The sequence below is a fragment of the Monodon monoceros genome, unplaced genomic scaffold (genome assembly GCF_005190385.1).
Source record: "Monodon monoceros isolate NGI ecotype Baffin Bay Population unplaced genomic scaffold, NGI_Narwhal_1 Super_Scaffold_20, whole genome shotgun sequence".
In the NCBI taxonomy this organism is placed as follows: domain Eukaryota; kingdom Metazoa; phylum Chordata; class Mammalia; order Artiodactyla; family Monodontidae; genus Monodon; species Monodon monoceros.
In genome coordinates, this window is record NW_021703777.1 from 9,131,319 (window position 1) to 9,147,534 (window position 16,216).

At 35.0% G+C, this 16,216-nt stretch overlaps 1 protein-coding gene across 1 annotated transcript in view; it reads left to right on the top strand.

Annotated features, from left to right (window-relative positions):
• The window catches only part of MMRN1 (multimerin 1), a 65,274-nt gene extending 51,063 nt beyond the window's left edge, over positions 1–14,211 (top strand). The window contains exons 7-8 of the mRNA XM_029235205.1: positions 11,724–11,876; positions 13,095–14,211. Of these exons, the coding sequence (XP_029091038.1) occupies positions 11,724–11,876; positions 13,095–13,516 (575 nt within the window). The 3' untranslated portion in view covers positions 13,517–14,211. The remainder of the gene's footprint in view (positions 1–11,723; positions 11,877–13,094) is intronic.
• Positions 14,212–16,216: the final 2,005 nt, after the last annotated feature.

Here is a 16,216-nt window from a genome sequence, read left to right on the forward strand (position 1 = left end):
TCTTACCATGTGGGATCACAGAACAAATTATTTAGGCTTACATGTTTCCAAGAGAAAAGTAGTATTTCAGTACAAAACGTTCTTACAATAATCATTTTAGGAAAAATATTGAGTTGCTCTTTCTCCAAACTACTTTAATCCTTGGTCCTCTTGTGGACACTGCAAATGAGTTTCAGTTAAACTCTGCAGGATATGTGATCATACACCAGGCAAACTGGGTCATTCTTTTTTCCTTAAACCAAAAAGTACCCGTATCTCTACAGTAAGTATAAGTTTAAATAGCTTCAAAATTAATTGAGTTAAGAGACTCAGTAGAACATAAGAACTAATAAACTTTCAGAGTAGAAAGAATGCATGTCAGGAGCTTATAAAAATTGCATTGAGACATTTATATCAAGTTGACTCAATATTGGGCTTAATGGGCTAATAATTAACTTAGTACTGATTCTCTTTTTAATGATGCCTTGATCTAATTGTTTCTTGTTCCTTTATTTACTGTAAGTAGAATTTTTATAGGCCTCAAGTTAATAATTAATTAAAAGTTCTCTATTTTATCTTTGTAAAGATAACCCATAATGATATCAGGGCAATAAAGGTATATTGGCCTAATTTCATATGTGGGGCAGATACATTCACTGTACCGCAGGATCAGCAACAAAAATGTGTGAGGCCCTTTCAGGTGGATGCGTAGATACGCGTGCTCATTAAGCTGGCTCTGCTTCTATGGGTCATAAAACTGACGGTATTCATTGAACAGCTGAGCAGGTAAAGCCTATGCAAGATAATGAAACCAGTGGACTCAGGCTAAATTCTCCTCTAAGAATAAACCAATTGCAAAATAAACTACTTCCTTTGATACCAACTGTGAGACACACTGACACACTAGTTAAATTTGGCTGTGTTTCCTTTGACCTTGGCTATGATACTGTAAATACTGTCTAGCCACATTACTCCCCTACCTAGCACCAGAAGGTAATTTATCACGATCTTACAAATCTCACAATAATATTATTCAGATTATAGCCACTATCATTTGCAGAATAAATGCAGTTTGTAGAAAGAAAAACCACAGAAACATAGTTTTTAAAATTTAATCTTTTTTTTCCTTTTTCTAAATCGAAGTATAGTCGATTTATAATATAGTGTTAGTTTCAGGTGTACAGCACAGTGATTCAGTTATACAGTTATACATATATATTCTTTTTTAGATTCTTTTCCCTTATAGGTTATTACAAAATGTTGAGTAGAGTTCCCTGTGCTATACAGTAGGTCCTTGTTGTTTGTCTGGGTTTTTATTTTTTTTTTAAGATGTTGGGGGTAGGAGTTTATTAATTTATTTAGTTATTTTTGCTGTGTTGGGTCTTCGTTTCTGTGCGAGGGCTTTCTCTAGTTGTGGCAAGCAGGGGCCACTCTTCATCGCGGTGCGCGGGCCTCTCACTATCGCGGCCTCTCTTGTTGTGGAGCACAGGCTCCATACACGCAGGCTCAGTAGTTGTGGCTCACGGGCCCAGTTGCTCCGCGGCATGTGGGATCCTCCCAGACCAGGGCTCGAACCCGTGTCCCCTGCATTAGCGGGCAGATTCTCAACCACTGCGCCACCAGGGAAGCCCTGTTTGTCTGTTTTATATAGAGTAGTGTGTATATGTTAATCCCAATCTCCTCATTTATCCCTCCTCCCTCCCCCTTTCCCCTTTGGTAACCATAAGCTTGTTTTCTATGTCTGTGAGTCTCTTTCTGTTTAATCTTAATTTTAATAACTGATAACCTCCTTTGAAGCCTAATAATAGTAATACTATAATGATGTAATATTGGACACCATGTATTAACACTTACTACATCCCAGGCACTGTACAAATTATACTACATATGTTCTTTCATTTAATATCTATGAGGTAGCTATCATTATTCTTATTTTGAAGGTGAGTAAACTAACCCTCAGAGAGATGAACTAAGGGATCCTGCCTAAGGTCATGCAACTAGTAAGTGATGGAGCCTGACTCCTGGTCTGTTGGACTCAGGGCTCCGCTCAACTACTGTACTGAAGTAGATTGTGAAGTCTATTCACCTGCCTTTCTCTTCCTTCTGCTTGTGTTTGACGAGTCATATCTGTCTCAGAGTCTGGCCATATCTGAATATTCCATAGATATTCCCAGGGAGTTTGCTTTCTTGAGGACCCAAATATTACCACTTGTTTCTGCGTTGACCAGAAGGAAGTGAAAGGGCTACTTTTCAGTTTAGCTTTTCTGTGTTAATGGCCAGTGGGCAGTTGTCATTGAAAGTTGGCATCAGTTGTTCACCATATCTCCTCTGAGCTGATGCAGTGGGAGGTAACATTCAGAGTCCTCTTCCATATCACTTTCTTCTGAGCCATTCCCACATCCAGTTATGCTAATTATGATTCCTCTCAGGCCAATTCTGATAAACTGTTCTGGTTGAATCCCTAAATATTTGATTTGTTGCTAAACAAAAGTCCAGTAGACACCAAGAGGATTTTATTTCCTCTTTGAAGATTTGTTTGTGGAGCAATTGGCAGATTTGTCCCCGCAGAGCAGGTCGGGCTGCTTGCCTTGCAAGAGGAGCTGAATCCTGAATTGAATTGTTGTAACAATGTCAGCAGCATGGCTGACGATGCACCTTCTGCTCGTGAGGCCACTGACTTTTTATTTTAACCGTTCCTCCAGTATTTACCAAGTATATTAACTCTCCTTAATAAACCTCTTGTATTCATCACTGTCACTTTAACTACTCTTCTTAAAAAAGGCTACGTTCTGTAACAGATTTGGCAGTATACCAAATACAACTTTTAAAATGATCATTTCTGTGAATATAAGCAATTTAAAAGAAAAAATAAGAACCTAGTGAATATTTTACTGTCTTACATCACTTTAAAACCATTTCTAAATTTTGTGACACAGCACAGAGGCAGTTGTGATGACTAAGAAGCACTGAACTTGGAATCAGGAAAACAAAGTTTAAGTCCTGCCTAGCAATGTGTTTATTTGTAAAAGTCATTTATTTTTCTAAAACTTACTTTCCTCATTTATAAAATTAGAATAACATATCTACCTTACAAAGTTTGAGAATCAAAGAAATCAACTTTCATACAGTGTATTATTGAGGTAGTTAGGACTATATGATACAATTTTCTCAGCTACATTTGATGTTTATATTTTATTTTCTCTAAAATTTTCACTTAATATTTGATATGTAATTATTTCCATGTAGCAATGTAATTTAAATGCTCATCGTATTCCATTGTTCCATCTTTAATTTATGTCACTGTGTTTTAAAATCAGCATATGTTGATAAATGAGCTTATGCTTACCACATAATAAATCAAAAAGAACAGGATTAAAAATATAAAGGCTTAAATGTATAAAAAGGCATGGGTACTGATAAGCACTAAAAAATATCCACAAAAGTGTTAACAAGAGTTTTTTCCAAGGTATTTCAGCTCTTTATATGCTTTTCCATATCATAAGAAATAAACATTCTCACATATACCTCAGGATAAGTTGACCTCTATACAAAATATTGAATATAAGCTAATTAAATTTTGAAGGATAGCTACTTGAATTGAGTTTACGATGTGTTCTGTAAGGTATCCAAAATGACACACAAGCTTGCTATGCTAGAAGCATTCATGGGACTCAGCATTTAGTTATACACACAGCTAAGGATTATTATAGTGAAATAATAGATGATAGGATCAGCAAGGGGGAAAGACCCAGGCGGAGTCTGGAGAAATCCATGCATAGGCTTTCTTATGCTCTCTCCCTCCCATGAGGGGGTGTACTTCTATGTGTTCTGTTTTCCAGTCATCAAAAAATGCAGTCACATGTGTGCAATTTTTCTGCCCAGAGAAGACCATCAGATATTAAGCTCTCAAGGGTTTTATTGGGGCTCACACTGCTATAACAATGTACCATAGATAAAGTGGCTTATAGTCAAGAGAAATTCACTTCTCACAGTTTTGAGATCAGGCTGGCATGGTGAGGTTCTGATGAGAGCCCTCTTCTGGATTGCAGACTATCAACTTCTTGTTTTATTCTCACATGGCAGAAAGGGAAAGAGTGAGAGAGTTCTCTGGGGTCCCTTTTAAAAGGGCACTAATCCTATTCATGAAGGCACCACCCTAAATACCTAAATGACCTAAATACCTCCCACAGGCCCCACCTCCTAGTACCATCACCTGGGGAGTTAGGAATTCCACCTATGAGTTTTTGGGGGACACAAACATTCACTCCATAATAGGGCTGGTCACGTAGGTACCCTCTGTTGAGCACATACCAAAACTCCATACTCTAAAAGGAAAGTAGACGTTCAGCATAAACCATATAGCTTGTCTGAAGAGTCAGGGCACTGCAAAAGACACTTTTTAAATAGTTAGAGAATAGAGACAAGCCAAGTTCCCAGGCATAGATCAAGGGAAAATCCTTGCAAGTCAGCCTTTCTAAAGGCAGCAGTCTCAGGCCTGTTATATTGACTCTTTTCTGCTCATGATATTAAAGATATTCTTTGTGTCAGAGTTGGTTAGCAAACCTGTCTTCTGGGGACAGCCTCCCCAGTTTGTGTCAATAAAACATATCAGTATTGAAAAGAATATTAAATGAACTAGTTTTTGTTCATTGTTCCCTGGGAGAAGAAAAGACTCCCCTAGTTTTCCAGAGGATGCCCCTTTGTATGGAAGGATGACAGTTGAAGAGAGGATGCTGACAAAATTAACAATCCTTTCCTGCTTCATGTCTTGCAATAAAGTGACCATGGTACCTATGGTGAACAGTCAGAAACTCATGCACCTGACACTCACATCTGAACCAAAATTTATGACACATGGTCTGACAATAAAAAGGAAATGGGACAGGATACCAGGTTCCATTTACATAGTCACTGCATATGCTGGGATTCGTTTTCTAACAAGAATCACGGGAGCTATTTCTCAACAATAGACTGTTTCTTTGACACCAAAGTTTTGACACCAAATTTGATTATTAACTGGTCTGTAATTAAATACACTGAATAGATGTCTTTCTACCAGTCCCTGACAACACTATAAGTTCAAAATTGCACATGATAGTATTATTTTGTGCTGTATTATCAAGCATGAAAAAGAATGTGCTGGGATTATTAAATCACAGATTGTGACCATGTGGAACAGCAGTCTGAGTGGACATGATACTCGCATCTTGACAAAAAACTTGCAGCATAAAAAAATAGCTCTGCCGTATATTAACTGCGTATGAAATTTGAAAAACATACCCTCAAAGTTGTAATTGCCAGTTTTACTATACACAGCCTCAAAGTGGATCTGAATGGAAATAGTAAGTATTTTCTTATAAATTTAATTTGAATTATTCAAAGCTGTTTATTTTGAATATCATTGTTTTAGGGGAAAATATCACATGGCACTTTGTTGATACTCTGGATTAATGAAAACTCAAGTCTCTTCACCTCTCGAACAAATTACCAGAAAAATTATTACACAGTGTCTGGACAGCTAAAGAAATCAGTGAAAGAAAGTTATTGTGTGTCACTGTGCCAGAGTCATATAGGAATTAAAATACACATCTAACTTTTACAAAAAAGGAAATCAATTTTTATAGTTAACCAACAGTCCTTTAAGAACTCTTTTCTAGGCTTTATAATCCTAAGCAAGCGTTAAATTTAAAAATTTTCATGGATATTTAGATTCGAGAGGCATCAGCACAAATATTGTGCCAACAAAATCAGGTATTGTTATAGATGCTTTGGATACATCATAACGTTTTTTAAAAATTCTATCTTCTTGGAGTTTACACTCTAGCAAGGATAGAGAATAAGTAAAAATGTAAATTACATAGTATGTTAAAAGGTGATAAATATTATGCATAAAAGAAAAAGCAGAGAAAGGTAGAGAAGCAGAGTTTTGTGGGATGTGCTGAGTGTGTTGGCAGCCAAGTGCAGTATTATTAAATAAGATGGTGGGATAGGCTTCAACTGTGGGAAAAATAGTGAATTCTGCAGGCAACTGGGGATATAATGGAAACTTTGTTATTTTGTTGTAACAAAAGTTGACAGTGGAAGATGTACCTATAGAGTAATGTGATATTTGGTTGTTATGTTTTAAAATGTTTTCCATGTGCTTTTGAACACTATGCTGTTATAAAGCTGTTTTGAATGTGAAAGAAAAGAAACATGCCACAGCATATACTAAGCACTAAATGAATGTTATAGGAGTTCATTATCATAAGAGTTTCGTGTCTTATTGAGAACTGGATGTTTGGACAAATCTCATGGAAGAGGTAGCTTTGGGCTGAGCATTTATTCAATCAACCATTTACACACTGTGTTGAGTATAATATGTTTAAATTCATCCTATTGTTAACAATTAAACATTTTTGAGCAGGAGTATGACATCACCTCGTATGTGCATTATTAAGATTTATTTTGAGTTCTTCCGCAGATCAGTTAGAAAATTATTACAGCAGCCCTGGCTTGAATAGATTAAGACTTCAAATAGTGATAGAGAAAGGAACAAAATGGAAACTAGGAATGTTAGTTAAAAGCGAATATATATTCAGTAGAAAACAGCTAATTGAAAACACAAACTCTTAGAATAAAGAATAACACCAAAGTTTAAATAAAGCATCAGTGATGGGAAGTTGGTCATTCCATTAATGGAAATAGGAAGGTTAAGGAGGAAGTACAGTTGTACACAGGAAGAGAAGTTTATTCTGTGATACATGAGTTTAAAGATCTCTTATCCCTATAGAAATGTCCAGAAGTCATTTACAAATGTAGGTCTGGAACCAAAAGAGGGTTTGTAGATAAAAAATGGAAATTATTGCACAGAAGTGATATCTGAGGGCAAAGAAGTGAATTAGGTAGCTAAAGAAAAAGAAAAGAACTGAAGACAGAAACATGGAGATTTCCTTTATTTGAAGAAAGCACGCTGGTTGGGGGAGGAGTAATCAGAACCATCAGAACAAGGAAAGTGCGTGATTCTCTGAACTCAAAGTCTTTAAGAAAAAGAAAAAGACAAGAAGACATAGTGATGTAGGAGACCTGTGAAAACAAAATAATAGAAGTAAAAATATTGGGGAGAGGTTTGTTTTTTATGGTATAATTTACATAGAGTTCAAGTCACTGTTTTTGATGTGCAGTCTATGAATTCGGACAGATGTGTAGTCATGCAATCACCACAACAATGAAGATGAAGTACAGTTCTATCACCCCCCAAAATTCTCTTATGTAACTTTGTAGTCAAACCCTACCTCCACTCCCAGCCACTGGCAACCAGTGATCTGTTTTCTTCCCTTACATTTTCAAAGTGTATTAAATCATACACTGTGTGTAAGCTTTTGAGCCTGGCTTCTTTCACTTAGTATAATATGTTTGAGATCCATCCATGTTGTTGCATGTATTCCTCTTCATTACCAAGTAGTAGTCCATTGTGTATGGCTGTACTACAGTTTGTTTACCCATTTAGTAGTTGAAGGATACATTGGCTGTTTTCAGTTTGAGGTGACTGTGAATAAAGCTGCTATAAACATTCACATAAAGGTTTCTGTGTACACATATGTTTTCATTTCTCTTGAGCTAATATGTACGAGTAGCATAGCTTGGTTGTAAGATAAGTACAGTTTTAACTTTATAAGGACAGGCCAATCACTTGCTATTTCCATGAGTAATGTATGAGAATTCTAATTGCTCCACAACCTTGTCAGCACTTGGCACTGTCAATTTTGTTTATTTTACCATTTTAATAAGTGTATTACTGTATCTAATTGTGATTTTATTTTGCATTTTCCTAATGACTAAAGTTGTTGAGCATATTTCAATATATTTGCCACTTTTAATGCTTCTTTTGATTGAAGATTATAAGAAAAAGGCAAAACATGATAACATCAAATAAAAAACATTAAATTTTCTGGGTCATGGCTTAAGATAAATGAAAATAGTTTAATGACAAGGGTTATAATAAATCATCTGGGACAGGGCTACTTCATTTGGTAAAGATTGCTGATATGATTAAATGAGCTTTAAATTATATTTGAAAGGTTGAGAAAAAAGATTCCAGAAACAATATCAAGAACAACAGATGCGATTTAAAAAGAAGAACAAAAATTAAAACTGACAATTGAAGGAAAAGTAGTAAAGATGGTTGGAAACAATATTGCCATCTGTCTACACACCAATGAACAGAATATGAGTGATTAGAGCAATAAATTTGAAAATTTAATATAAACAACTGTTCACATTTCTAGAAGTTGTTGAAAAGGGACATATGAAGTATTTTTAGAGCAATGGAAGGATAAGTATTATTTGATAGGTATAATTTTGATAAATGACGCAACAGAATAGCATTGAAAATTAATGTATCCATTGGTATGAGGGTGAAAACATGTTAGAGAGCATTGGCATCAGGATGAAAGATAAAGAAAAGTTCTAATGTTGTGTGGATACAGTATCTAGAGCAGATACTGGTGGATTTGTATAATGTTTTCCTCTGTGTATGACAAAACTCACCCAGAGGCAGTGATAGGTCTCCTCACTAACCTGTTGCAAACTTCATTCTGCCCTAAGCAGAGATCAGAGTTATCTGCTCTCTACAACGTTACTGTTTAAATGAAGAACTAAAAAAATAAAATACTGATGCTAAAATAGAACTAAGCTTTACAAATTTAAAAATAATTTAAATAAGTAATTAAGAAAAAACATGTTACGTAAAACGTATTATATATGACATGTTAGGGTTACTATAAATAAAAATAGAAGACATCAATATAAAGTGCCCTTTCATTTTATTCATTGAATACCTATTGAATAAGTGCTGAATGAGCGCCAAGAAAGGTTGAGTGGACAGAGTGGTAAATTCAACACAATCCCTCTTCTCACGGAGTTCAGACATTAAGCAAGTAATTAAAATAAAGAATGGTAAATACTGGCAAAGACAGTGCTTTGAAAATGTAAGGAGCTCTTCAGTCAGTTCAAATTTAACATGAATATTTACGAAATATGGAAGTAGGATTAATAGAAAAGTGTAACTTGAGCACGTATTAGGGCACAGAAAGCAAAGATCAGAACAAATTGAGACTTATGAAACATTCCAAGACAGTGGTAAAAGAATTTTAGTCATGTTCAGAGCAGAGAAATGAATATTAAAAGATTAGTTATGCTCTTTGCACAAGATAGTAGAATGTTGAGTTGGCAGAACTTAACTAATTGTACGACCTCCAACAAAGAAAATAAATGGACTGGAAGGAGTTTAAGAGGTTATGGAAGCCCAAGGTAGAAGTTGTGGAAAGTTTGCTTGAAATAATTCTACGTCTCTAGAAAAACATGCCAGTGACATCATAGCATCGAACTCTACATGATGTTTTAGAACATGTGATGAAGGGATAAGAGTATTAGATTAAGGATGAGGTCATCTACTCCATCTTCCATTGATTTGTTCATTCATCTTTAGAAAGGCAATTTAGCACTTCTATATGTCAGGCACTGTGCTAGTCAATAGTGACACAAAGTTTAAGAAATGGAGGACCTGAGCCCTCACCTCACAAAAGCCCACACTCGTTGGAAGTAAGGACAAGTGAGCAATTACAGTAGGGTATGATAAATTCAACAGAACTTCAGAGCATCAGACAACAAATAAGAGAATTCATACAATTAATTCTATCAAAAGGGATGAGGAAAGATGTCAAAAAGAAAATGATGCTTTATTGGAGTCTGATTTTTACTGTTAATTCAAGAAGAAATTGCCTATTGAGCACAAATACGTACAGGAACTTATTATAAAGGTAGTTAACCATTTTTAAAGTATTTTAGTAATAAAGTAAAAAAAATATGAGTCAGATGATATACAAAAGTAGATTTGTAGCTGGTTGCATAATGAAATACAAATAGTTTCAACTGACAAATCAGTGCCAACCAATCTTTGGTTGTATGTTATAAGGCTCTGTACTTGACACTGATCCATTAAATATTTTTCTCAAAATAGGAATATAGTCAATATTTTATCATAACTTTAAATGGAGTAGTTTGTTAAAATATTGCATCATTATATTGTACACCTGAAACTAATAACATAACACTGTAAATCAACTACACTTCAAAAAAATTTTTTTAATTCTAATTATACAGGCATGCAGTTTGGTCACATTTTATATGAATTAGAATTATTAAATATGAGACAGAATTATTTAAAATATTTTTAGATCTCACTCTTGAGACAAATGTTAAAACAAATAACCCTAAATTTAAAAATCATCAGTGACCATGATTTGAAATGAGTGAATTGTAAACTGTTTACACTATTTCCACAAGGTGGAGCCATAGTGGTAACTGTGGCTAGTAATGTATTCTTCCAACCTTTTCTCTCCACATAATTATGAATTATGTTAATAACCATATTCACAATTTGAGGCTTCCTAAATAACTGAAATTATTCTATACCTAATAAGTGAACTGAAACTTGCCGGCTTCAGCAAATCAAACATATTGGGGATCTACCCCACTCTTTTACTGCTGTCTAATATTCCTTGATGAAAAGATACTATAAATTCATTTAATAAGTCCCTCATCAATGGTCATGTAGGTGTCCTACAATTTTTCACTAGTGCAAGTAATATCATAAAGAACTTTCTTGAATAATTATCTTTGTATACATATGCAAGGGTATCTGGAATATATATTCTGGCCAGGAGAAATTTCTGACTCCAAAGCGAAAGAACCTTTTTAATTCTGTCAAATATGGTCAAATTGTCCTCCTATTCGAAGGTTCCAACAATATAAGCTCTAACCAACATTGTATGAGAATGCCCATTTTCCTTCATATTGCATGATTATTTTGTTTTTAAATGTTGCCACCTGATAAAATGTTGGTGGTGGTAATTTGTTATTCCTTAATTAGTAGTGAGGTTGAATAAGTTTTGAAAATTTTAATGAGCTTTTGTAGTTTTTGTTCAATGATTTGCCAGTTCATATTATTTGCCCACTTTTCACTATTTTTACAGGTTTACATACTTTTTCTTTTGGATTAGTCAGAAGTTTTCATTTGCTATAATTAGTCATTACATTGTTGTAGCTGTTAAAAAAAATAGTTTCTCTTAATCTGGCACTTTGAAATTCAATAATGGGTGGTTTTCATTGCAAGTGAGTTTTAATTCTTAGGTGGTCAAATGTCAGGATTTTTCTTTTATGGCCTCTGGGTTTTGTTTATTTTGTTTGTGTTGAAAGAGCTTTCCAAAATTTTAAAGCTCAACAAAGATATTCCTTTAATTTGATTGTAATGCAATCATATATGTTTTTTTCACATTTAGTATTTTTACACACATGGAATTTATATTTTTATGGATATCCAATTAGCTTAGCACCATTTATTGAATAGACTTTTTTTTTCTCCAATGATTTGAAATATTACTTTTGTCATGTACTGGTTCCAAATATACATGATTGTGTGTCCAGATAGTCTATCTGTTCTACAGTTGACCAAAATCTTAATATTTACCACACATAAATGCAGTGAATCACAGCATTAGTCCCACTTCCAAAAAGCAGGAAAGGGCTTCAGAAGAAGCCGCTCAGGTAGTTCAGAGATTTGCATGAAGTCCCATGATTACATTGGTGGGTGTCCTGGGCCTGGGAATGCATTTTCCTTAATTCTAATTCTGCTGCAAACTATGATTTGAGATCAACAGGAAAACAGGTCACTTTTACCCTCTTTTATCTTGATTCTTTTTCAGTAACAGAGGAGTATTCAGACTGTAGTAGATCCCCATGCCAGAATGGGGGCACATGTATAAATGGAAGAACTAGCTTTATCTGTGCTTGCCGACATCCTTTTACTGGTGACAACTGTACTGTCAAGGTGGTGGAAGAAAATGCTTTAGCTCCAGGTAAGAAAGTACACGCATCCTTGGATTTGCTCAATGTCATAAAAACATTTTTGAACTGTTTACGAATGAATGTTTAGACCTGCTTAATCTGGACTCACTTGAGGATTAATTCCTTTTACTTCTCAAATTAAGTGAATAACATACATGATTTTGTCAGGTAAACTCATTGATATACACAAGTTGAAATTGTCAATATTGGTATAATAGAGGCAGTTTAGTGAAAATTCCCCCCCCACACTTATTTTTTTCCTAGTGCATCTTAAAAGAAAATACATATATATATGTCGAACTAGTATAAACTTTTTCTCCTCAAACAAGTTGTTAAAGAATACATCTTTGATTCATATCAGATCTGATCCTTTAAATGAAGCCATAATAAGTGAATAGCAGTATGTCTTCTATGAAGGTCAAGTTCATAGTGTCATTTTGACTGGCTAAGGGCTGTTAGAACATGCTCAGATGTATTGAGTAGAACAAAGATGCCTTTTTGCCCATTTACTTTCGTAAGTACTGGTTGCTATAGATTTACTTCCAGAGCATACCATTTCTGATTTTTATACAAGAAAATGTGTGCAGGGCTTAAAATATATTCTCTTTAAAATGACAGCAAAAAAGTATGTTGCAGATCAGGCTTTTCTTAATAGTGCGCTGCATAATAAAGAGTAAATTTTTTAGTCTGTTTTTAAATCTCAGCCTTTGTAAGTACATTTGGCATTAATTACATAGAAGATTGTTTTTGTCTACTTCTCGATAGTGCATACAATTTCATTGGGTTTCTGTTTTAGCCTCTAGAAACTGTTTGACAAGGTGCTGGAAAAATTGTTTCTGCATCATATCAGCTTTAATTCATGCAAGAGGCTTTAAAACATTCCGACATACCATAATAATCAGAGTGCTTTGAATTCCTTCATCTCTGGAGAGATCAAAGCAACATGCAAATTAATCTCTGAGGCATTTCTATGAGGAAGGTATTGAGTGTTACTACCACCATTCTATCCTGATCTAGATGGAGAAACAGTCTCAGAGAGGCTAAGCAATTTTGGGTAGTTCAGGCAAGAAAAGGGGCAAACACCCAGACACATATGCCCTTGTTAAGTCTGATGAATGACCTTTTTTCTTCTACTAACGCTTTTTGTAACCGAGATAAAATGATAAAGATATAAACAGAACAAGATCAAAACATGAAAATTAACTCTTTCCATTTTTTTCCGCTAACAGATTTTTCAAAAGGATCTTACAGATACGCACCAATGGTGGCATTTTTTGCATCTCATACATATGGAATGACTACACCTGGTCCTATCTTATTTAATAACTTGGATGTCAACTATGGAGCCTCATATACTCCAAGAACTGGAAAATTCAGAATCCCCTATCTTGGGGTGTATGTTTTTAAGTATACCATTGAGTCATTTAGTGCTCATATCTCTGGATTTTTAGTGGTTGATGGAGTAGACAAGCTTGCATTTGAGTCTGAAAGTATTAACAGTGAGATATGCTGTGATAGGGTTTTGACTGGGGATGCCTTATTAGAATTAAATTATGGGCAGGAAGTGTGGTTGCACCTTGTAAAAGGAACAATTCCAGCCAAATTTCCCCCTGCTACTACATTTAGTGGTTACTTATTATACCGTACATAAATTAGTGTGAAAGACAGACTGTCACCTTTACTGAGAAGCAGCCAGTGTTTTTATTTATCTTTGCATGCACATTTGCTCTGTTTTTGGTTTTTCCACATGAATGAAAACCAACTTCTTTTTAAAATCTGAGTAAGGCTGCAAGTTTGTTTATTTCATAAAATTATTTGAATATCTTTTGGACAACCTGTACATGGAGTTCTTGCTCCTAAGGAGATTTAGAGGCATGGAAAACAAAGTGCATTTGTTAGCATAACCATTCCTATTTTTGTCTTTTCATGTTAAGGCATTTCAGTGTAAAAGAAATATTATAAAATGACAATCACTCAATATTGCCAGTCACAGTTGTCTTTGCAATAGAACATTTAACTTTTGTTATTCCCTGTGTACATAAATATATAACATATGTTTCTTAAATTCACAAATTCAAATAAAGTACTCAAAGACCAAGAAGTTTCTTTTAACTTTGATTTTTATTCTTTCCTGTTGAGTTGATTAATTTTACATATTAAAATTTTCATTTGTAATGAGAATTTTTAAAGCTGAATTAGAAACTTAAAATATGCTTAACTATTGTTCCCTTCCTAAACTATATTCAATATCCTGTGATCAACCATAATGAAAAATTTGACAAAAGAATATATATATGTATTACTGAATCACTTTGTTGTACTCCAGAAACTAACACAACATTGTAAATCAACTATACTTCAATAAAATTAAAAAAAAAACTATCGTTCCCTTCCTATAATTAGAGAATAAAGTAGTACTTGACACATTTGAACACTTACACCCAAGTCTAAAAATATAGAAGTGGACATTTTACCTGCCTCCATCATACAATATCTACAGGGGAAAAAAATAACACTTTTCTCTAATGAGTATCCTGTGGTAACACATGCAGACCTGCCTTATTCTTATAACAGGTGCATATATGCCATGGTGATACTACAATTTATGGATTTATGGGATGCTCCCTCTGCTTTGGTTCTCTTCTAAGCAACTTATACTGATTCCTTACAAAAGCTTTTATAAGGTGGGTATTATTATCATCATTTTTATGGTTGAACAGCGATTGACTAAGGAATGGACCAAGCTTCACAAGTAGGAAGGACTGAGGCAGTATTTAGAATCAGCCATTCTTCTCCAGCACCCACATCCATCCTTTCTGTATGTTACCTCCTAAGATGTACCATAACTGATTTAATAATCTCTTATGAAGGCCATTTGCATTATCTCCAATGTTTCATTATAACAATGTTATTGTAGTGAACACCCTTAAACATATATTCCCTATGTATTTAACAAGATAGTTTTGAACAAGAGATTCCTATAAGTTATCCTAAAAATAATGTAAGAAGTTTTTGGTATGGCAAACATTTTTCATGAATTAATTACTCTAATGCTTACTATAATCCTATGTATAACATACTAACCGTGTGAGATATGTATCATGTATTATTCTCCTTATACTTATGAGGGACAGAGGCAGGAAGAAGGTAATTTTCCCAATAGTTCAGCAAATTGTGAGAATTTCAGGAACAAAGGATAAGCATATATTTTTATTTTCTAACGTACTATCAAGGTGCCCTTGAAAAGATTTGTACCACTCCATAGGCCCAGTTTGCTCATGTTTAAAGAGTACTCATTACCCCCAACACATACTCATCAAAACTCACAATTTTTAAAAATATTGCCAATCTCGAAAGTGAAAATATTATCTCCTCATGGCAGAAACTTAAAAATTTTTCAAATTTGCTGAAACTTGAAAGCATATGTTCGGACAAAGAGTTGTACACAAATGTTCAGTGTAACTTTATTTATAATAGCCAAAACCTAGGTTCCACCCACACGTCCAGCAATAGATGAATAGTTAAGCAAACTCTGGCATACCCATACAGCAGAGGACTGCCAATCAATAAAAAGGAATGAACACACTACAACACATATCACAGATAATCTGTAGAAGATTTCAAACTGCAGCCTAATGAACCTGGAATAACCCTGCAGGTAAGTGTGAAGTGACTATTGCCCATCAGAATGTCTCATGTTGAGCCAAAATAGCTGTGCCTTCATAGCTGAGCCTCACTCAGTACACTGGGGAAGAGTGTGAGCCAGATGCTGACAAGTAAAGGCTGAATGATTGACAATTTCTATTCTGTGTAAATGTGTCATTTTCAAAAATATTGGGAAAGTTTTGAAAATTTCTTTAGTCCCTGCCTGAAATTACATCACAATCTACAAGAGAGGCAGGTGGGAGGGGCCCTCCAGGACCTGAGGAGTGGGAGAGGAGCGGAGGACGTTTGCCCCACCCACTCGAGCCTGGGAAACCTGATGAGCACCCAGGCTGGTCCCCCACCCTCTGAGACCAGAGGCAGGAGACCCACCTGGGCCCCTTCTGTTCTGTTGAGCCTAAGCTCCACACTCCACACCCCCAAGGGCCTTTTCCAGCCCCATGGGTGCTAAGTATAGGCCCCACCCACCACCCAAACCCCACCCCTTCTTAGGCCTCACCCTCCACAGCAAGGCCTTCCCCCCCATTTTTTTCTTCTCCTTTTTTACTATTGTGGTTTTGTTTCACTTTCCAGTTGTTGTTTCATCCATATTTTTATTTTTATATTCTTTCCAACATACCTGTTAGTTTCCTAGTCTAATTTTATTTTTTATTGTTCTCCTTTTTTTTTTTTTTTTTTTTTTTTTTTT